The sequence below is a fragment of the Trachypithecus francoisi genome, unplaced genomic scaffold (assembly GCF_009764315.1).
Source record: "Trachypithecus francoisi isolate TF-2019V2 unplaced genomic scaffold, Tfra_2.0 Lachesis_group5, whole genome shotgun sequence".
Classification (NCBI taxonomy): Eukaryota; Metazoa; Chordata; class Mammalia; order Primates; family Cercopithecidae; genus Trachypithecus; species Trachypithecus francoisi.
Window position 1 is genome coordinate 59,918,714 of NW_022681470.1, and position 22,463 is coordinate 59,941,176.

The 22,463-nt window shown below is 52.8% G+C and overlaps 1 protein-coding gene across 10 annotated transcripts in view; it reads left to right on the top strand.

The window, feature by feature from the left end:
* Positions 1-22,463, top strand: part of PPFIA4 (PTPRF interacting protein alpha 4) — a 53,942-nt gene that overhangs the window by 1,382 nt on the left and 30,097 nt on the right. For 9 of the 10 annotated variants that reach the window (XR_004434201.1, XR_004434198.1, XR_004434199.1 and 6 more), the window contains exons 2-11: positions 11,679-12,311; positions 17,085-17,186; positions 17,627-17,791; positions 18,074-18,148; positions 18,391-18,480; positions 19,099-19,290; positions 19,566-19,712; positions 19,970-20,104; positions 21,932-22,015; positions 22,287-22,418. Coding sequence is in view for 3 of the 10 variants with exons in the window: in XM_033198950.1 (XP_033054841.1) it covers positions 12,078-12,311; positions 17,085-17,186; positions 17,627-17,791; positions 18,074-18,148; positions 18,391-18,480; positions 19,099-19,290; positions 19,566-19,712; positions 19,970-20,104; positions 21,932-22,015; positions 22,287-22,418 (1,356 nt within the window). In the remaining 7 variants the exon portion in view is untranslated. The remainder of the gene's footprint in view (positions 1-11,678; positions 12,312-17,084; positions 17,187-17,626; positions 17,792-18,073; positions 18,149-18,390; positions 18,481-19,098; positions 19,291-19,565; positions 19,713-19,969; positions 20,105-21,931; positions 22,016-22,286; positions 22,419-22,463) is intronic. The other variant, XR_004434203.1, reaches the window with a different exon arrangement.

Consider the following 22,463-nt stretch of genomic DNA (forward strand, 5'->3'; position numbering starts at 1 on the left):
CTGTTGGATTAGAAAAAGAAAGAACTGTGTCCACGTACTTTCAAGCAGCTGTCTGAACTAGACTGCAGCCTACACACCCCCTACCACTATTAACTGGCCAGGTAGTCCCAGGGAAGCTGCCTAAGCAAAAGGGCAGCTTGAATGATTTTCTTTGGTTATTTTCTCAGATTTTGTCCTGAGGTTTGAGGAGACTTCCTGGGATAAATGGTAGCTCAAAGTAAGGAGATAATGAATGACAAAATGGTTATTGGGGGCCAAGAATGTCCTAGACACTCTGTGTTGTGGGAGACGCCATCTCTGGAAGATGGAAGAGTGTGGGGGAGGAGGGCGTGGAAGGGAATTCTCATCCAGTGGGGTTGGGGTTTGTGCTGCTGAGCATGTCATGATGTCAGAACTGTGCAGTGCATGAGGTCTGGCTGCTGGGCTGTAAAGGAGGGCTGGAGGGGCAGGGCATGGCAGGCAGCCAGGCTCCTGGGTCTCGTCTCTGAGTTGATTGCTGGAATCTTAGAGTTGGAAAGAGTTGTCAGGGATGGCTTGTAATTCCTCATGGAGCCTCCGAGGATGGCAGAGCTAGAGCTAGGCAAGAGAATGAGTAGTTAGGCTGTGGTGGTGATGAGGTGGGGATGAAGGCTCAGCAGGGCCGAGGAGCTGGGTGCTAAGGGGGTTTTAAGAGACGGGCAGTTAGCCGAGGCCTTCGAATGCCAAAGACATTCTCCCCTGGGCTTTAGGCCCTACTGTGTTGACTCCATAGGTGAGTTGCTGTAGAAACAAGGCATGGCAATTGAGTGGTATGGAGGGGTGTGTGTGCGTGTGTGTGCATCCGCGTGAGTGTGTGTGCTTGTGCTTGTGCTTGTGTTGGAGAGGAGGAATGGTGAGGAGCAGGGAGGATTGAGGGAGTGAAAACTGCCTCAAAGTCTGGGTCCCACGTAGGGAATTGAGAGAAATGGAGGGGAGGGAGTGGGGTCGGAGGGAGGGACAAGTGTGTATTGCAGCCACATGAAGTCACCATCTGTCCCCCTCTGGCCTGCTAGCTCACTGACCTATAATTAGCTCTGGAGGGCATACGGTGCTGGCTAACAGGAGCATGGCACTTCGGGTGGCCAGCAGAGTGGAGGATTCAGAGGGACCATGGTCCTTGATGTACTGTGGAAGGGGCTGCTTCTAGGGGACCCTCTGCATTTGCTGTACTGGGAGGGGCCTGAGGCAACTGAGAATGTCACAGGGGCAGGGTTGGTGGGATAAACAGCAGTGGGGGAAGGAGCTCTATGTGAGGATGGCAGGAGACTCCAGGGCTGGGCTGAGCCTGAGGCCTCCCCGCTTGTTTCCTGGCTGCTGGCATAAGAAGCACGATTGCTGCCCAGCTCATTGCTCTGCTTTCAGAGAGGCTCGGGTGCTGCAACCTCAGGGCCTCCTTCAGGTATCTCCGTCCCCCGAGGTGAAGTCAGCTCTAGCATGTAGTAGCCACCTGCCTTTCACTTGGTGATTGAGAGGCCTTGGCTAGGGCTGCTTCGTTTTGAGAGAGCTGGAGGAGAAGCTGCCACCAGTTAATTCAGTTGGTCAAACTCCAAGTGGTGTTCAGCACTGACCCCCTGACTGTGCCAGAGACTGAGTGTTTGGTCACATGCTTCTCTGTACTGCTGTCCAGTGATTACATGTGTATCTGTGTTCTCTCAAGTAGCCTGTGGACTTTCTGTCTTACATGTCTTTTGCTTTCGTAACAGTATCGGATGCATGGAAATCACTCAGTAAGTGATTGTTGGATTGAATTGAAGAGGTCTGTCTTCTGATCCCGAGTTCCATGAAGCAGGGCCTCCTTGCCACTGGAGATATTTAACCTGGAGCAGCGAAACCTCTGGGGACCCAGGACACTGGTGTTACATCCCTGTGGGGGCATTAGATGCTGTGGGCAGTAAAGTGAAAACTCCCCAGTCTCTCATAAAGCTTGGCATATGGATTTATAACCCTGAACAGTAATATGAATGTATAGTATGGTATATATGTATTTTATATTATGTAAATATATACTGTATATACTACTGTACAGTGATTTTACAAAGAGTACATATGCACAATGTGATTTTGTAGTAAAGTGTCAGATGAAATAGCCGATTTGATTTTAGAGGCCTTTATTGCTTATTTCACCCAGCTGTTAGAGTTGAATGCTCATAAGTTAGATATCTACTTGATGTGCCTTCATGGCCACTGTCTTCAGATAGATAACTGTCATTTCAAAGAGAGATGGGTTTTCCATTCAATGGAAGAAAAAGCTTCCTTAGAACGATGAAGCCTTCCTCATTTGATAGTGAGCTCTTTGTTCCTGAAGGATAATCAGGTCAAGACTGGGCTGCCAGGGATGTTGTGAAAGGAACTCCCACACAGGGTAGGAGGTGGCCTTTGTGACCTCCAAGAGCCCTTCGGAGTCCAGCTGTGGGGTGAGGCTGGATGGGAGAGGGCCTCGGCAGCTGCTTCAGAAGATGGCTCTCCTTTGGCCTAGAGGAGCGCTGCTGGGACTGGAGCACCTGGGGAGTGGGGTTGGGCCTGGAGCTTTGCCTGAGCTGTTCCGTGAGGAGTGAGCACTTTGGGACATGCAGCGGGGCGACCCCAGCAATCTCATGGACATGGAGGCCTGGGCTTGGGAGATGGTGCAGTGCATCCCCGATGGGTGGGGATAGGTAGAAAGTTGGGGTGGCCCCAGTTCCATGACTTCAGCTCAAACTAGGCTAGTGGTGGAACACCCCAAATTTTTGGTCCCACTTTGGGGCAGAGCACCTGGGGCTAGTGGAGCTTTCATTCTTTCAGTATCACCCCATCCCTCCCTCCTCTCTCGCTCATACCTTCTCACACAGGTTCAAGGCCACACATGGACTTACACTGTCTCATGACCACCAATACACTTTCTTTTTTTTTTTTTTTTGAGACGGAGTCTCGCTCTGTCACCCAGGCTGGAGTGCAGTGGGCAGATCTCAGCTCACTGCAAGCTCCGCCTCCCGGGTTCACGCCATTCTCCTGCCTCAGCCTCCCAAGTAGCTGGGACTACAGGCGCCCGCCACCTCGCCCGGCTAGTTTTTTTTTGTATTTTTTTAGTAGAGACGGGGTTTCACCGTGTTAGCCAGGATGGTCTCGATCTCCTGACCTCGTGATCCACCCACCTCGGCCTCCCAAAGTGCTGGGATTACAGGCTTGAGCCACCGCGCCCGGCCCACCAATACACTTTCATGATCACACACGCATACTGGCACAAGCTCTCACAGCCCCCATGTGCTCCTGTGAGCATGTGTGATGTTATGAATCCCAGATGCTTGTGCATGTATGACCATACACATTTACTGTCATGGCTGTGTACCCACACGTGTGTTCTCATGACCACAATTATATGCAGTCATGAGCCCTGATGTACTTATGACCACACACATCTACATATTGTCATGAGTCTATACACCTACTTGCTCTCATGCTTATGCTCTCAGGACACCATACTTATGACCATAACTTTATACACAGACATACACACAACATACACACTCTCTCTCTCTGCCCCTTTCCCCCTCTCTCTCCCTATTGCCCACACTGGAGTGCAGTGGCATGATCATGGCTCACTGCAACCTCAACCTCCTGTGTTCAAGTGATCCTCCCACCTCAGCCTCCCTATTAGCTGGGACTACAGGTGCATGCTACCATGCCCAGCTAGTTTTCGTATTTTCAGTAGAGATGGGGTTTTGCCATGTTGCCCAGGCTGGTTTCAAAGTCCTGAGCTTAAGCAATCTCCCTGCCTTGGCCTTCCAAAGTGCTACTGCCCCCAGGGCTTATGCCCGAGGTATGAACTACTACTGTGCTGGCTTCTCTTCCTTTTTCATGGCCATACATATATACCATGCGTTCTCACGATGACACACACATTCTGTTGCATGAAGACACATGACACCCCCCCATTCTCTTTTCATACTGCCCTCCACTTCTGTGACCACATACAAATGCACATTTTGTATGATGCCTACGTTCCTCCCTGCAGTTCTGTACTCTGGACTTTTTACACCTGGTGCCTATTAGCACTCTGGACCGTCCTCTTCTCTGCTCTGCGATGGCTCCCTAATCTGATGGGTTGTTCTACGAATGCAGTGACTTTGAGGACCGTGTTTAATATTTGTCCCACATGGATCCCTAGTTTTGAAATATTTTTATCCTCCAAATTTGCTATGCTTATTACTTTGTTTCTTCTTCTGCAAACATTATTTGAGGACATTTGTGTTGATTAATGGCTCTGATTAGCAGAAGATGCCTAGAGTTTTCTCTGGGAATGTACTTAATGATGTAAGTTTAGCAAAGGCTGTGTCTGTGTTCGGTGGTGCAGTCTCGTATTTTGGCTTGGTAACTATATGATCTCTATTAGACATTTGGAGTGTGGAAAATAGTTGGTTGGCTCCTGGTGTTACTTGTGTAGCATTCCCAGGGTTGTCATTGTTGCACTGATGTACAGCCTTTCTGAGAAAGTTTTTTTTTTTTTTTTTTTTTTTTTTTTTTTTTTTAGCAGGGGCCTTCTGTAGACAATATTTAAACTAGGGATTTTCTAACCTCTTCATGGACTTGGAATCCTTTTATACGATTGAAACCTTAATCAGATGTCCCATAAAACGGACAGATTTGGAGTTGATGGGATTAAAGTAAGAAAAGGGAATTTAGAGTCTTTTGAATTTGTCACACCTCTTCACCCTCCTTTTGGCCCTGGACTGCCCCTAAAGGTACTTTGTCATAAAGCTTAGCTTGCAAACCCCAGTCTTAAGTTAAAGAGGTAGGTGTGATGTCTATAATTTTGGGTATTTCAGAAGAGGAACTATTTGTGGGTGGGAGCTCAGAGGCTTGTAGTTCTCCCTTACCCGCTGTTTTTGTTGTTGTTGTTGTTGTTGTTGTTGAAATAGGGTCTTACTCTGTCACCCAGGCTGGAGTAAGCAGTGTGATCTTGGCTTACTGCAGCCTCCATCTCCTAGGCTTAAGTGATCCTCCCACTTCAGCCTCCTGAGTAGCTGGGACTGCAGATGCATGCCGCTGTGCCCAGCTAACTTTTTTTTTTTTCGTAGAGAGGATGTCTCACCACGTTGCCTAGGCTAGTCTTGAACTCCTGGGCTCAAGCAATCTCTCACCTCATCCTCCCAAAGTGCTGGGATTAGAGGCATGAGCCACCATGCCCGGCCTTCCCCATTAATTTTGACATTAGTCCTCCTAGGGTGGCAATGGCAAGGGTGACCGTATGGCCAGGTGAAACCTGTGTTCTGGTGTGATTGTTAACAGTGGTTTACTGTCTAAACTATGACCCTCTAAACCAAGAGGGTCCTGGTTTGGACAGTAAGTTCTGTGCTCACTCAAGTGATAGGCCATGTCTTGGGAAGAAGTGGCCCATATCTAACTCCTGGGGAGCAGCTGGAGAGCTGGGTTTCACAGACTCGGGCCCAGGGGAGCCTGTCTGAACAGATGCTTCCTTCCATGTCCCCTGAATGAGCCTGGCATTAGGAGGCTGAGTGTATTCAGAAGCTGGTGCTAACCTGTGCTTGGGCGGCATTTTGTGCTTCTCAGAACTGTTTCATGTCTGTTACCTCTTTGAGCCTCATGACAACCTGTGAGAGCACTAGAGTGTATTGTGTGTTACAATGTTCATTTTCCAGACTTGGGAACGTGAAGCACAGAGGGGTAAAGTCTAGTCGTGTCAGGGGCCCAGAGAACTGGATGCTTTTGAAGTGATCTGTGGCTAGCAGTGGAAACTCTTTTTTTTTTTTTTGAGACTGAGTCTCGCTCTGTCACCCAGGCTGGAGTGCTGTGGCCGGATCTCAGCTCACTGCAAGCTCCGCCTCCCGGGTTCATGCCATTCTCCTGCCTCAGCCTCCTGGGTAGCTGGGACTACAGGCGCCGCCACCTCGCCCGCTAGTTTTTTTGTATTTTTTAGTAGAGACGGGGTTTCACCGTGTTAGCCAGGATGGTCTCGATCTCCTGACCTCGTGATCCGCCTGTCTCGGCCTCCCAAAGTGCTGGGATTACAGGCTTGAGCCACCGCGCCCGGCCATGGAAACTCTTTTTTTTTTTTTTTTTTTTTTTGAGACGGAGTTTCGCTCTGTCGCCCAGGCTGGAGTGCAGTGGCCGGATCTCAGCTCACTGCAAGCTCCGCCTCCCGGTTCCCGCCATTCTCCTGCCTCAGCCTCCCGAGTAGCTGGGACTACAGGTGCCGCCACCTCGCCCGGCTATTTTTTGTATTTTTTAGTAGAGACGGGGTTTCACCATGTTAGCCAGGATGGTCTCGATCTCCTGACCTTGTGATCCACCCGTCTCGGCCTCCCAAAGTGCTGGGATTACAGGCTTGAGCCACCGCGCCCGGCCATGGAAACTCTTAAGTAGGGCTCTTCCGAGAGTTTTTTTCACTGGGAATGGCTTCCTGTAGCCAGAATAGATGTTTAATTTTCTTATTGTTGTTCATTGGGCCCAGACTTGAGGCGCTCTGGGAGCCTAGGGTGCTGAGAGTTCATTAACACTTACGGAGTGTTGCTGGGTGCTGATTTCAGCACTTTGTGTAGGCTAACTCTAGACATCCTGTGTCCTAGCTGTCTGAGGTGGGCACTGTTGTCATCCCCATTCACAGAGGATATGGGGAATGGAAGCTCAGAGAGATTCAGGATCTTCCCAGGGTCACCTGCATGGTCAGTGGGCATGACATCCTTTGGAATCATCAGCTGCTCTGGAGTCTGCCTTTCAAGACAGGAGCAGCCCCCATCTTGCTCTCAAGAAGGTTTAATTTTCAGACCGAGTGTGGTGGCTCACACCTGTAATACTAGCGCTTTGGGAGGCCGAGGTGGGCGGAGGGCTGAGGTCAGGAGTTCAAGACCAGCCTGGGCAAAATGGTGAAATGCCATCTCTACTAAAAATACAAAAACAAACAAACAAACAAAAAACAAATTAGCCAGATGTGGTGGCGGGCACCTGTAATCCCAGCTACTCAGGAGGCTGAGGCAGGAGAATCACTTGAACCTAGAAGATGGCCATGTCAGTCCTGTTTTGGAGTTCCCCTTCTTTGAAGTCAGTCAGGGATGGACTGCCCTGGAATGACCGTCAGCGCAGGTCTGTTCAGTTCCATGTGTGTTAGGGCCCTGTGTTAGGGTACTCAGAGATGGGTCTACAGATGAGATGATGTAAAGTAAGAGAAGTCCCACGAACAGAGGTATAATTAGAGGGCAGCGCTGGCTCAACGGAAGGCAGATCTCACACATTGGAGGGATCAGAAGAGACTCCATGGAGGAAGTGGTGTTTGAGATGAGCTTAGCAGGGTGATCTAAGCTCATTAAACCAACATGGAAAGGGAGATGAGAGGCAGGCCAGTGAGGAGCCGGATGAACAGGAGCTATAGGTGGGCCCTGGGAACAGGCCTCAGTGAGCAGGGCTAGGGAAGGGCTAGGGAGCAGCAGGAGAGGAGGTGGGGCTGGATTTCTGGAGGAGAGGATGAATGAGGGCCAGACTTCTGGGGGTGCAGAGCTGGACAGGGAAGAAGGAGAAGCTTCTGGGCAGCCTGAGGCATGGGCAGCTGGGCTGCAGGCCCACGGCAGGGAGAATGTCTGAGAGTCCCAAGGATGAGGGCTCCCCAGAGTGTCTGTTTCTGCAGTGCCTATGGGAGTGGGGGGCCGTGGGGGGGAACTCAGGGAAGCTGCCTACAACTTGGTGTGGAACCAGCTAGGGGCTGGGAGCAGAGATTTGGGTGCATGGAGGATGGGGCCTTCCGGGGCGCCTTTTAGTCACCCATGGCCTCATGACCATCTTGGCTGCTCTGCAGAGGCCTCCCCCAGGCTGGAGGAGGAGAGGGACAGGGAAGGCCAAGGGGAGCTGTCCGCCAGCTGCCATCACCCTGAGGAGGGTGGGGAAGGTTTGTTGGAGGAGACGTGCAGTCTGAAGGGGTTGTCTTTACCCTCTCTCTTCTTCCTCCTTTTTCTACCCTTCTTTGGCATGAGACAGACGATTGAGTCCTGGTTCTTCATTTCACTAGCTGCGTAGACTTGGTTACATGACATTGCATCTCAGTTCTCACTTCTGTGAAATGGGAAGAAAAATTACATCTTCCTTGCAAATAATTATGAGGATTAAAATAATTCATACCACTTGGAAGCACAGTGCTGGGCACATGGTAAATGTGAGTGACTCATAGCAGCTCTGGCAACTGTTATTTTTCTAGAAGACCCCCGCCCTCCCCATTTCCTCAGATCCTCCCCCGACCTCCAGTCGGACGGGTGTCTGACCCTCCCCTTTTCCCTGGTAGCTGCCACCTGGAGGCTCCATTTTTGCCGAGCTGAATAGCCCCTCAGACACTCCTAGCAGCCTTGCCCCGGGCTGTGGTCTCCGCAGGGGCTGGCAGCCTTGCCCTTGTGCAGCTCTCTCCGTGGCCGGGCCTGCCATCTGGTAGGCAGGAGGGAGCCAGGCCTGTGTGTGGGGCCAGCCAGAGCAACAGACCCAAGTGCCCATCCCTCCTGTGTGTTAGGAAAAGGTGGGGGTGACTTTTGGGATGCCAAAGAGGCCCCCAAGTTGCCTCTTCTGTGTTTCTAAAGGCCCAAGGCCTACTTTTTGTCCAATCCCCCACTCCCCACACGCACACTCACACCCACTCACTCTTGAGCCCTCTTCTGCTGTTTCACAGCCTGCCTACACTCCTCCCCGGCGAAGCCCCTTGCAAATGCTTGCTTTGGGGACTGGCAGCTTTCGCCTCTGAATCAGGACCTGTGAGTGTTACTTAGAAATTGTGCGGGAGTTGAGGAGGCTTCTGTTAGGCCGAGATGATAATTGCACTATTTAAAGATGGCCCTGGAGCCAGAAGGAGCCGGAAGGAGCCAGATGCCCCACGTGGCTGTCCTGGGGCCCCCTTCTGCTCACTGTGCCTGTGCAGCAGACAGGACAGGGGCAGGAGGTCTTGGACAGTTATCTCAGGGGCATCTGCCTGGCAGTCCTCTCTGGGCTATCTCCAGACCAGCTCTACGTGATGCCGTTTGGCCAGGGGAGGTGGAGTTGCTCCCTGGCACCTGGTTTAGAGAGAGGCCAGGAAAGGGCTAGTGAGAAGAGAAGCAACCAAAGCCAGCCTCTCAGTTGCTAAAATGACCAGGAGGATTTGGGGAGGCCAGGTTGGACCAGATAGCCAGTACGTCACAGCCTGAGGTTCTGTTCTGCCTTCCTGAGAACTTCTCCAGCCCCTTTCCTTTAAGAAGCTTTAAAAACTCCACCCACAGGCGGCCAGCACTAAGGTAATTCACACTTCCATGCAATCACAGGGTGCTTTCTACTCTTCATTTACTGCCCAGCCATGATCTCATCCCTCTAAGGTAGGCAAAACCAGGGTTGTGGGTTTTGTCTTATAGCCAAAGCCTCAGTAGGTGGTAACAAGCCTGAGGTCACCCAGCTGGTCTGTGGCAGGACTGTACCCTAGTCTCCTGAGTCCCTGCTCTGGGCTTCTTCCTTTATGCTACGCTGCAGGCTGCCTGGGGATCTGCTGGGCTGGGGTCATTCCTGGGGTACCTAAACTCCCTCCTGGCACACTACAGTCTTCTCCAAAGTTAATCTTTGCCACAAGGAGCCACTTCCCCAGCCTAGTCTTCTCTTTTGGCCTCTCATGGCATCTTGGTGTGTGTGGAGAGGAGGGAGATGGGGGGGCAGTGTGCCTGGATGTGGATGAACTTGGGGAGGTAGGCTGGGGCCATATGGCCTTTCAGTCTCAGGGCTGGAGCATTCAGGGTGGAGGGGCCTGGGCATGGTGGGTGGGAGAATTGGGGGAACGGCTGTTATCAGCCTCAGGGAGACAGCAGCTCTGGACAGACTGGGGCAGCAGCCCCTCCTCTCCACTCAACAGCTGCTCTGAGGGGCAGGGAGGTGCAAGTAGGCTGCCCTGGGAGCAGCAGTATTGGGGAAAGGAGGGGGCAGACCAAGCTTCTACTTTTTACTTCTGTAGCCTTCTGGGACCCTGCCCTCCATAGTGGCTGTCTGGCTTGGGGAAGGATCCCCTTGACCAGAGTTTGTGTCCAGTTTCTATACATGGGAGTGTGTTTGTGGCCACGTGTGTATCTGTTCTAGGTCTCCGTGTTTCTGTCTCAGTGCATGTGTGTGTGCATGCTCACATGCCTGCTTGCACTTCTGAGCCCCGCTGGGAAGGGCTGCGAGTGTGAGCTCTGAATTTTCAAGCTGGTGCACTAACTTTCCTTGGATCTAGACCCTGTGTTGCTCCCCAGTCTCCCTCTTCCTTTCCCCTATTTCTGCCTAGAGCATTAGTACTCTGGGGAGGGGGTCCAGGTAGGAGAGGCCAGCCATTCCCCTGCTGGGTTCAGTCCTGCCACAGGCCTGTGCAGTGTCTGACCTCTCACCTCACACTGGATCCTGATGCTTCCTGTCCACCCTGACCCTCCTAGTCTGCCTGTTATTCTCACCCTGAGGGTGGACAGAAGGCTTTCCTTGTGTCTCCCATAAGATAGAAGGAAAGGAGGAAAAATGTCATTTTTGGGCCACCTCCAGTGTGCCCATTGCTGTGCTGGGGGCTTCACACCTCTTCTCTCCTTCTACTGGGGCCTCTAAAGACAGTCCTCCCTGAAAAACGACTCGGGTAGTAGCTTTCTGATGTGGACAGGGAGGTTGGAATCTGATTGTAGGCAGAGAAATCCCCAGCTGCATGCGGCCTTTCTCGTTACTTTCGCGTTACTTCATCGCTGGCTTCTGTTGCTCTGACCATTGGGCCCCTGTGCCAGGCTCAGCGTATCAGCAGAGCCAGGCTGTGCACATGCTAGCTGACCTCGCTGGTGGCTTCTGCCGTGTCAGCAATGGGTAATGACACCAAGAGAGCAGAATCTCAGCCATGATAGGGGCCACACTGTAGCCCCACCCTAGGAGAGTGGCACCCCGCACCTCTACATCACCCCTGGGTTCCTTTCCATCATTCAGTCCCTGTTCCGATGCAGAGGTAGGAGGCTGTGAACTCAGAATCCAAGCCTGCTGTCTGCCAGGCCTGTGTGCTGTCCTTGGCAGGTTTTGGAAGCGGGGAATAACTTGAGCCAGAGCCTCCTCTCTGAATTATGGGCAATGTAGCAGGTCAGGGCTCTCTGCCTGCCCCAGTACCCAGTCTGTGCCTCTCCAAACCCTTAGCCATGTTGTGCCAGTGTCCAGAGCAGGAACTACTCTGCCCCTGTTTCCTATGACCCCAAGAGGTCCAGCCTTTAGGACTCACAGCCACTCCCACCAAGAGTCCTTTCTACCTAATCTGCATTTGCTTGGTTGACTTAAGTGATGGGGAAAAGGTTGGGGGTGGCACAGAGACCCTATTTCCTCCCCTCCCACCCCCAGGTCTCAGGAGGACTCTGGGCATCCTGCCGGCTGCTCCCCTGCCACTGACTGAATCATTTCTATATTTGGCCAGTGAACCACGTGGGTAGGGGAACCACTGCCACTGCGGCTGCACTTCTGACAGCTGTGGAGAGCAGAGGGAGGCAGAGGCTGGGCAGTAGGCATGTGCATTCCTTGGGAGAACTAAGGAGGTGCCATCAGAGTGAGTAAGCCTGGAGAAGGGGCATGCGCCAGCACCTCCCTCTCCTCCACTTTCTAGTTCAGGTCCTGTCTCCTCTGCCCCACCCCCTCCCCGATGCCCTTCTCCACCCAGTTGGTACTCACAGCAGTCTCTTTTCCCACAGACACACTGTCCTCCAGAAACGATGGGTGTCGCTAGATCCAGCTGGGACTCTGCCAGCCTCAGGCGCTCAGTCTAAGAGAAGGGCCATCTTCCAGCCCTGCTCTCCCTGCCTGTCATGGCCACATTCGGCTGCTGTCTGCATGTCTGGGGACACAGGGCACCCAGCCCCAGCCCTGAGAAGTTAAGCCAGGCCTTCTGGCTCAGTTCCACAGGGGCACTCCAGACCCCAGGCCCCTTTCAGAGCAAAAGCAACTGATGCTATGGGAGAAGCCCCTGCCCACCTGTCCACTCGCCTGGCACTGCCCACTCTGAGACCCATGCACTGGGTTCTCCTGGAGGTGCCAACCGTGTAAGTCCCTCCTTGTCCCCTGACGCTGAGAAGGCCCTGCCCTCCCTCACCATGTGTGAGGTGATGCCCACAATCAATGAGGGGGACCCCCTGGGGCCCCCTCATGGCGCCGATGCCGACGCCAACTTCGAGCAGCTGATGGTGAACATGCTGGACGAGCGGGAGAAGTTGCTGGAGTCTCTTCGGGAGAGTCAGGAGACCTTGGCGGCCACGCAGAGCCGGCTCCAGGATGCCCTACATGAGCGGGACCAGCTCCAGCGCCACCTTAACTCTGCCCTCCCCCAGGTAATGCCCTAAGGCCTGCGTCTCTCTTAACCCCTTTACCTCCCCTAGCCCTGCTAGATCCACTGGGCCCTCGGCTCATCTGCATCTATTTGCACATCAACAATTGGAATTAACCGAGCATTTACTCTCCTTCCTCTCTCTACGTGAATGCTTTCCCTGTCACTTCCAAGCTCCTCAGTCTGGAGTTGGTTTCCCCTGGAGAAATGGATGGAATTTGATGTGGGTAGAAAAAGCAACCATAGGAGCCAGCTGCAGTGAGCCCAGGCGGCCAGTAGGTGCCACCCTAGACTGGAAAGAAACCTCCTCCCTGCCTACTTCTCTCCAGGGCCCTGTTCTTGGAGGTGGCGGGTGGGGAATCACAGACAGTAGAGAGGGGAGAAGCCTTAGAGATAATCTCAGCCATCTCCGTTACTGCATAGATGAAAAAAGCAAGAGACATCACATGGAAGATGATGGGCAGAGCTGAGTCTAGCAGCCGGGTGTCTCGACATCCTATCTCGCACTCCTTAACGGCATAGCCACTAGCTGTCCTGTAGTCCTGTGTACTGTGTCCTTTCTGTGGACCAAGCACTTTGTAAGGATTCTCCCACTAAATTCTTACAACCCTGAAGTTGGTGCTGTCATCGTCCTATTGTACAAATCACGGAACTAAAGCTCGGGGAGATGAGTAAGTTGTCCGTGGCCATCCAGGTAGTGTGTGGTGGAGGTGGGAACTGATCCTGGGGCTAAGTGCCTGGAGAGGCCAAGTTTCTCACCACCACACCTATTTCTCCCTCACTGCATTGGCCTGGGAGCTCCCTTCTGATGCCTGCTTATCACCCACTTGGTAGATATTCTGGGCATGGCACATGCTCTAGGGATGCAGGAGGGAGTGGGAGCCTGGATGATTTGGTTCTTGGGCTGTTTAGCTGCTGCTTGTCAAAGAAGCTGTGAATTCTGCCTAATAACCAGGCCCAGAGAGGGCTGGGGGTTTTGTGTCTGTGAGACAGTGCCCACAGTGACTGTGGGAGCCTCCGGGCCTCTCCACCCCTCGTATGAGCAAAGAGATGGGTATTGAAAGCCGGCTCTGGACATATGGCATAGCCTACCCTGACCCAGTGGGGATGCTGCTGGGGTTGGGGAGGCAGCCCTGAGGAGCCGAAGAGCTCAAGCCTCAGTGCCAGGCCCTTCCCGGTGTGTGGGAAGAGAACTAGGGCTGGGCCTGGGTGGGTGAGTTTCCTACGCAGAAGTGATGCTTAGTGGACAAGAATATGGAGCCCTGGTGAAGCAGCCAGGTGGGCAGGTGGGGCCCTCCTCTTTCACTGTGCACGAGGCTCTGAACCTGCCCTAGAGTGAATGAACTAGTTCCTGCCCCCAAGGAGCTCACAGACTAGGAAGGAGACATGTAACCCATGTGACCGGAGAGAATGCAGAGGAAGATAAGAGAGGCCTAAGAGGGTTATTAAGCACAGTATCAGTGATAAAAATAGCTGCCTTTGATGGGCTGGGGCTAAGTGCTTTCTATACATTGACTCATTTGACTCTCATACCAGCACCTGGAGGGAGGACTGTTACCTCTGTCTTACAGATCAGAGAATGTGGCCCAGAGAGGTTAGGTAACTTGTTCAAGGTCATACAGCTAACAGGGGCAGAGCTGAGATTTGATCCCAGGCCTACTCGACTTCCTGCACTGAAGCTTCATGAGGGCAGGGGTTGTGTCTTTCTTCTCACTATATCCCCAGTGACCCGCACAGGACCTGGTACATGATAGGTGCTCACAATATTTGTGGTTGAATGATGGGCTCCCAAGTTGGTGTTCTTTTTTTTTTTTTTTTTTTGAGACGGAGTCTCTCTCTGTCGCCCGGGCTGGAGTGCAGTGGCCGGATCTCAGCTCACTGCAAGCTCCGCCTCCCGGATTTACGCCATTCTCCTGCCTCAGGCTCCCGAGTAGCTGGGACTACAGGCGCCCGCCACCTCGCCCGTCTAGTTTTTTTTGTATTTTTTAGTAGAGATGGGGTTTCACCATGTTAGCCAGGATGGTCTCGATCTCCTGACCTCGTGATCCACCCGTCTCAGCCTCCCAAAGTGCTGGGATTACAGGCTTGAGCCACCGCGCCCGGCCAAGTTGGTGTTCTTGACCACTCCTCCAAATGGCTTTCTGGAGAGGGAGAGAGCCTCCCCATGGGGAGTCTGGACAGTTCCCAGCAAGGCTTTATCCTTTGAGATGGGCTTTGAAGGATGATTACAATTTCATCAGGTGGTGACAGAGGTTTTCTAGGGGGAGGGAGTCCACTGAGCCAAGGTATGATATTGGAAAGGCACACTGGTGTTTAGAAACAGCAGGTGAGGCTGGGTGTGGTGGCTCACACCTGGAATCCCAGCAGTTTGGGAGGCCGAGGCGGGCACATCACGATGTCAGGAGATCCGAGACCATCCTGGCTAACACAGTGAAACTGCATCTCTACTAAGAAAAATACAAAAAAAAAAAAAAAAAAAAAATTAGCCGGGCCTAGTGGCAGGTGCCTGTAGTCCCAGCTACTCAGGAGGCTGAGGCAAGAGAATGGCATGAACCTGGGAGGTGGAGCTTGCAGTGAGCCGAGATCGCGCCACTGCACTCCAGCCTGGGTGACAGAGCAAGACTCTGTCTCAAAAAAAAAAAAAAAAAAAAAAGAAACAGCAGGTGATCCAGGTTGACTGGGTCTTAGGGAATATGGAAATGACATGAGAGAGAAGTTTGAAAACCAGGATAAGAAGTTTGTATTTGTAGGCTGGGTGCACTTTGTAATCCCAGCACTTTGGGAGGCTGAGGTAGTTAGATTGCTTGAGGTCAGGTGTTCAAGACCAGCCTGGACAATGTGACAAAACCTCATCTCTACAAGAAAACCAAAAATTAGCTGGGCATGGTGGCAAATGCCTGTGGTCCCAGCTACTCATGAGGCTGAGGTGGGAGGATCACCTGAGCCCAGGCTGCAGTGAGTTGAAATTGAGCCACTGCATTCCAGCCTGGGTGACAGAGGAAACTCTGTCTCCTGTGTTTGTAGACAGCATTGTGCTTTGGGAGATTTGTAGATAGCAGTGTGTCAGATAGGTTAGAGGTGGGAGGGAGGGTACAGATATCCTGTGGTGGGGGAGATAAGACAGCTGCTGAGCTTGAAGCCAGGAGAGGGGGTAGCACCAGCCTTTTGATGGTGGCGTCATGTGTAGGGCTAGGTGGCAGGCTGTCAAGCCCTGTCTCTGGGTACAAGCATGTGTACTTGAGTGTGTGTGCCTGTGAAAGTGTGACTGTGTTTGTGCATAAGCTGAGGGATGAGGCAGCATCAGGCCTGGGCTTCTGGAGTATGAGATGCTTGACCTTGACCACCTTTGGCCATGGCCCTGATAGAAAGGCAGTAATTGAGTAATAATGTCAGAGGCTCATGGTTTCTCATGCTCTGGCATCTCTTATCCCTTGTCCCCTCCCACAACCCTTCTAGCCCCTTTTGCCCTGTCTGGAGTGATGAGAGGGGATTGGGAGTTCTTCCTTTGGTCATGAATGCTTGGTGTGTGAGGGAGGCTTCAGGTTAGGACAGGGGTGAGGCCTGTTGCATTGCTCTTTGACCTTGGATATTCACAGAGTTTGGGCCACTCATTTGAAAACCTCCCTGCAAGGAGGTGATGTTTAGCTAAACAGGATATGATGAGCCTGGAATGTGGGAGCAGTCTGTCACCCCAGTATGCTTGTCCTGATGTGGGAGGGTGGGCTGACAGTGTGGAAATGGATCCATCTAGAAGTGATACTTGGTACATAGATATTTGGTAAAGTCAGGGCAAGTGCCTTGGCATTGGGAGCTGGGACACAGCCCTTGCTTGGCTGAGCAGGGCTCCTAGAAAGCCTGACTGGGCAGGTCTGCATGCTCTCTTGCTCCTATGTAGGTAGGTCCTTTGATCTGCTTATTTCACCCACTACTTGCAATTTGCAAAGCCCTGGGATAGGACTGGAAGAGCTCCCTGGGGCACTCATGCAGACATTATCTTCAAAATCTCTTTCTCTTCCCTTATTTATTTATTTATTTGTTTGTTTGTTTGAGATGGAGGCTCACCCTGTCGCCCAGGCTGGAGTGCAGTGGTGCTCACTGCAACCTCCGCTTCCCGGGTTCAAGTGATTCTCCTGCCTCAGCCTCTGGAGTAGCTGGGATTATAGGTGTGCGCCACCACGCCTGGCCAATTTTTGTATTTTTAGCCGAGACAGGGTTTCACCATGTTGGCCAGGCTGGTCTCGAACTCCTGACCTCAGGTGATCTGCCTGGCTCAGCCTCCCAAAGTGTTGGGATTACAGGTATGAGCCACTGTGCCAGGCCTTCTCTTCCCTCTTTCATATCCATCAGTTTCTGTTTGGACTTTACTCCACCAAACCAGAAATGAAACTCCCCTCCATCAGTTTCTAAAAGAAATATCATTGAATTCCTGGAGAAATGGAAATGCCAAGTGGGAGGGAGGATGTGATCTGGTCATATTGGTAGCTGGATGGGGAAGGGTCTGCAGAGCAGACTCAGTGACTTTCTCACTCTTGTGTACAACTCTGTTCCCTTGGATTCTAACACATGGAATGAATGGAGGACCCAGAGATGTGGACCCCTATGGAGAAGCACATGCTAGCTACAGGTTTACTGACGTGCAGTGTGGATGGATTGGGATTTTGTGGGGGAGGTAGTGGAAGTAAGGGATGGGTGAGAGGATCCCATCGCTGACTTGCGCGTACAGGACACTGCTTTGGGGGTGAATCCCCAAGCACTGAGGGGCCTTGGGGGTTTTCAGGAATTTGCCACCTTAACCCGGGAGCTGAGCATGTGTCGGGAACAGCTTCTAGAGCGGGAGGAAGAGATATCAGAGTTGAAAGCAGAACGGAATAACACACGGGTAAGTGGGGATGACCTTGTTTTTGTGTGTGTGTGTGCGTGTGCGTGTGTGTGTGTGCATGTGTGGGGGTGTGTTGTGAACACCTTGAGCAAGAGAGCAGGCAAGAGTGGGGCCAGGCACAGTCCTAGCTCAAGCCCCATCCTTCCCTCCTCCTGTCTCCCATCCTGGGGTGAGAATTACATCATTTAACCACCAGTGCTGGGCTCTTCACCTGTAGTTGCTGGTTCACAGAAAGCTCAGGGTGCTGGGGAGAGGCCGGGGCAGCCAGCTTGGGTAGTATCAGCTGGGGCAGCAGCTCTGTGCCCATTTGGAAGTATTTCAGTGTTTTCACAGTAGGATGGCTGTACTCATGTCTGCTTGAGGACCACGTGGACCCTGCTTGTAGCTCCTGGGGCACATGCTTACAGCCCTCCCTCTCACCCTCCCTTGCTCCCTGCCAGCTGCTTCTGGAACATCTGGAGTGCCTGGTGTCCCGCCATGAACGGTCACTGCGGATGACAGTGGTGAAGCGCCAGGCCCAGTCACCTTCAGGGGTCTCCAGTGAGGTGGAGGTGCTGAAGGCCCTCAAGTCACTGTTTGAGCACCACAAGGCCCTGGATGAGAAGGTGCCCACCTGCCTGCCAGCCCCCACATCCAGCCAGGCTGCCCTGGAGCCTCCCATGTATCCCTTCTCTGAGATTTCCGCAGCTGGTATTTAGGGAATACTGGCTCCCTCCAAACATTGTCTTAACTTCAAGGTCCTCCTTTTAGGCTCCCTCTTGCAAATGTGCTTCTTAGTAGGCCCTTCACTGCCTTGTGCTCAGTGATGGTAGACCAAGCCCAGGCTCTTCCAGCCTGACTCAAGTGGGGTCCCCCTTTCTTCCTCCATCTCCCCTTACCTCGAGCAGGTGCGAGAGCGGCTCCGGGCAGCGCTGGAGCGAGTCACCACCTTGGAGGAGCAGCTGGCAGGTGCCCACCAGCAGGTAAGCTGCCTGCTCACTCTCTATCTGCAGCTACTGGAAGTCCAGGCTGGTTCACCCCTGTGCCCTATTCTGTTTCTCATCGGATTTCTCCCTGCCATGGCTGGAAGCTGCTAGGCAAGGCTAGGCTCAGCACCTCTTTATAGGAGACACTTTTTAACTAAATCAGGGGCTTTGGAAGGGTCTGGAATGTATGGGAGGTTCTCTTCTCTTTGACTCATTGCCGTGGGACCTGTGCCCTACAGGTGTCTGCCCTGCAGCAGGGGGCAGGGGTGCTGGATGGAGCGGCAGAAGAGGAGGGGACTGTGGAGCTGGGGCCCAAACGCCTGTGGAAGGTAGGTCATGGGGAACTGTGTAGCTGGGATTATGTGTTCCCCAAGGTGGGAGGTTGGAGGCCTGGCCCTGCCTTAGTTCAGTAGACCAACTGCTTGAATTAAATTTGGGGCTTTCTCCAATATTTCCCCTTCTCCTTTCTTCTTCTCCCTACCCCGTTTGCAATGAAATCTGTAGATTTTTATTTTAGTGCTCAACACATGCTGGGCACATTGTACGCTTGAATCTACTTGAGTTGTTAGTAGATTTGTGTGACTTGTGTTAGTATTTTTGTGTGACATCTGCCTTGTGTGGCAGCATCAGGCAAGATTCCTTCTCTCTCTGAGCCTTTGTTTCCCCAGTCATGCCCCTTTCTGGGTTACAAGAGGCTGGCATAACAGATACAACTAGAAACTTGTTTTTCAAGAGAGACACAGGATAGCAAGGTGTTTGGTCATTGTCAGGAGTGACCTCCTGGGGCCCAGAGGGAGGCAGTTGTAGCCAGAGGAGTGATGTGATGTTGGGGGCAGAGCTGTGACTCGCTCTGGGTGTGCTGTTCCTCCTCCCATCCCCTGGGATAGGGGAGTGGGGTGGGTGGGATGCTCCTGTACTCACAGGGCTCTCTGTCCCTATCCCTGGAGGAGGATGCGGGCCGGGTGGAGGAGCTGCAGGAGCTCCTGGAGAAGCAGAACTTTGAGTTGAGCCAGGCCCGGGAGCGACTGGTTACCCTGACAGCAACCGTGACTGAACTCGAGGAGGACCTGGGCACGGCCCGCCGGGACCTCATCAGGTCGGAGGAGCTGAGCAGCAAGCATCAGCGGGACCTCCGGGAGGTGTGTGAGGGCGCAAGCCTGCTCCATGACCTTATTGTGGAGGGTGTGGAGGGAGAGCCAGGCAAGGGCTCTGGGGCGTGAGACTGAACACCTGCCTACTTGCCTTGTTCCATTGTGGGGGGCAGTCATGGAAAGGGTAGGCCAAGGCCAGAAACTGACAGGGGAGTGTAGCTCATGCCCCTTAATGGGTTCCAGTCAGCCAGGTGTGAGTGGGGAGACATAGACAGGGGCAAGGAAAGGCTGGTGACCATCCCTCTCTTCCCCTCTTCTCCCAGGCTCTGGCCCAGAAGGAGGACATGGAAGAGCGGATTACTACACTGGAGAAGCGCTACCTGGCTGCTCAGCGTGAGGCAACATCCATCCATGACCTCAATGACAAGCTGGAGAATGAGTTGGCCAACAAGGAGTCCCTGCACCGCCAGGTACCTCCTCGGGGTGTGGTGGGCATAGGCATTGTACTTAGCCCTGGAGGTGTCCTCGTGAACCTACTGGTGGTAGCTGAGCCCCTGGAGTCCTGCAGGTCACCCTTTGAAAGGGGAAGTCAGGCATCTCGGGCAGCCAACAACCAAGATTGTCCCTTGCTGCTTCTGACCTGTCCTCTGCTCTCTGCTGAGGCTGGGGTGGGGGTGGGGGCTTCAGAGCTCCCTTTTGAATCACTTCACCGCCCCCACATTGCTAGTGTGAGGAGAAGGCCCGACACCTGCAGGAGCTGCTGGAGGTGGCAGAGCAGAAGCTGCAGCAGACGATGCGCAAGGCAGAGACGCTGCCAGAGGTGGAGGCTGAGCTGGCCCAGAGAATTGCAGCCCTCACCAAGGCAAGTGGGCCAGGGGCCTGGGATCTGCCTCTGTCCTCCATGTTCTGAGCTCTCAGGGAGCCAGGCAGGGAAGGGAGTGCGTAGGAGGTGCACTGGGCCAGGAGCCAGGAAACTGCCTCCCACCGTGTGATTCCAGGGAGCACACTGCCTTGTGCCTGTCAGTTGGAAGAGTAATCCCTGTCCTCATCACCCTGCAGGGATGTGACAATCTCATAAGAAGGGGTATAAAAGTACTTGAAGGAGAAGAAACTACGTTGATGCAAAGTGTTTTTTTTTTTTTTAATCCTCTACACTGTTGTGGTGAATACTTTCTTTCACTTGGGGCTGGAGTAGAAAGGTTAGGAATTTCATCTCTGGAAGGATGAAACCCTGGAAGAGATATGGTGTATATATCCCTGAAGGGGAAAGAGGTGAGAGTTAGGTTGAGTACATCTTTCATTGCCACACTGAAGCTTCTAGATCTAGGGACTGCCCCTGGTTGTTTGAAGCCTGCAGTTTTAGGATGAAGAAAAGAGAATATAATTTTATTTAATGGATACTTTATGAAGTAGTAATTCCTGAGAGGTGTGCTGACTGAAAACATAATAGGTTCCGGAAGAACCAGGTAAATGCATGGATGTAGACATGCAAGGGTTAATCAAAATAATTTAGGAGTATTTTCAGCTGGTTAGCCTCATATGGGATCTTCGAACCTGTGGCGAGAAGGAAACCGGTGTTTAGGAAGCACCAGACACAGTGCTCAGAAGGGAGAGAGGCTGGCCAGCCAGTGTGCAGCTCAGCTGCTTCGAGGATGGAACCCGCAGCCTGGCTGTGTCGCAGCAGACCCAGGACCAAGACTGCTTCTGCCACTGACTGTCTCTGTGACCTGGGAAAAGTCATCCCCTCCCTTAACTGGGCCTCAGTGTCCTTATCACTATGGTGGAGTTAGACGGGATGGTCTCGGAGGTCTTTCCAGCCTCGATGAATGAAGGATTGGGTTGAAATCACAGCAGAGGATGTTATGTGTAGGCTGCTTAGCAGTCAGCTTTAGTATCTCCCAAAGCTGACATGAAGGCCTGGGCTGAAATGATTAATATAGTCAAGCGAGTCATCGCAGGAGGAGTTTAAAGAAGGATTTCCTGGCTGTAAGAGATGTGGCTCTCTAGAATATCTTGCCAGCAGAGACAGTAGGCTCTCCATCTCTGGACACCCATGACTGGAAAGGGAGACTACTACACCTGGGCTGGTTTAACAGCAGAGCTGTAACCATGCGAGGCTAACATTTGTTGAGTGCTTACTATGTTCTCAGTGTTTGCCTTGGATTATTTCATTTAGTCTTTGTGATGGTCCAGTGGGCTTGGGTGCTATTATTACCCACATTTTACAGTTGTGGAAACAAAGGCACATAGAGGTTTGGTAACTTGCCCAAGGTCACACAGATGGTAAGAGGGAGCCAGGATTTGAACCCAGGCAGTATGGCATGAGTCCATGCTCTTCAGTGTGGTTCTATCCATCTGGAGGCATAGAGGTTTATGGTAGCTCATGCTTTCAAGTGGAGCTTTTTCTGGAAGGATTTTTTACAGTCTCTTGAACTGCTAGCTCCAGGATGTTTTAGGGCTAGGCCTGAGCGAGGAGGAGGCAGGGGAGACCTGGCAGGTATTGAAGTACCTGGGAAGAAAGGCAATGGGGATGGTGGTCCTGCTCCAAGTTGATAAGTGGAGGCTGAACTTCATTGATACCGGGGGCCATGATCTCCAGGGCCACCCTGGCACCAGGGTGCAGGGGATATGGGGCCTGAGCAGGAGGAACAGAGATCTGCGGGCTGCACCAACCCATCCCTGCCCCTAGGCTGAAGAACGGCATGGCAACATTGAGGAGCACCTGCGGCAGCTGGAGGGACAGCTGGAAGAGAAGAACCAGGAGCTGGCACGGGTGAGGGCACCCGGCTGGGCCCTCAGGTCCCCTCCTTCCCCCAGGACAGGCTCCCAGGGCAGTCTGTGGAAGGGGCATGGAGGAAGGGCCTGGCCAGGGACACAGTCACAGAGAGTGGGAGGAGGCTGGCAGGTGAGGGGGAGGTGGTCAGGAGAGTGGAGAGAGGTGCTGCCAGAGGATGAGAAGAGGACAGGGGAGGGAGTCAAACCCCAGTGGGAGAGGGTGGTCCTCCCTAGGAGGGTGGCCTGGTGCGAGGCAGGTGGCTGTGCAGGTGCGCCAGCGGGAAAAGATGAACGAGGACCACAACAAGCGGCTGTCGGACACAGTGGACCGACTGCTCAGCGAGTCCAACGAACGTCTACAGCTCCACCTGAAGGAGCGCATGGCAGCTCTGGAGGAGAAGGTGCCTGGAGGGGCGGGGTTGGGATGTGAGAAGTTAGTGCTGGGT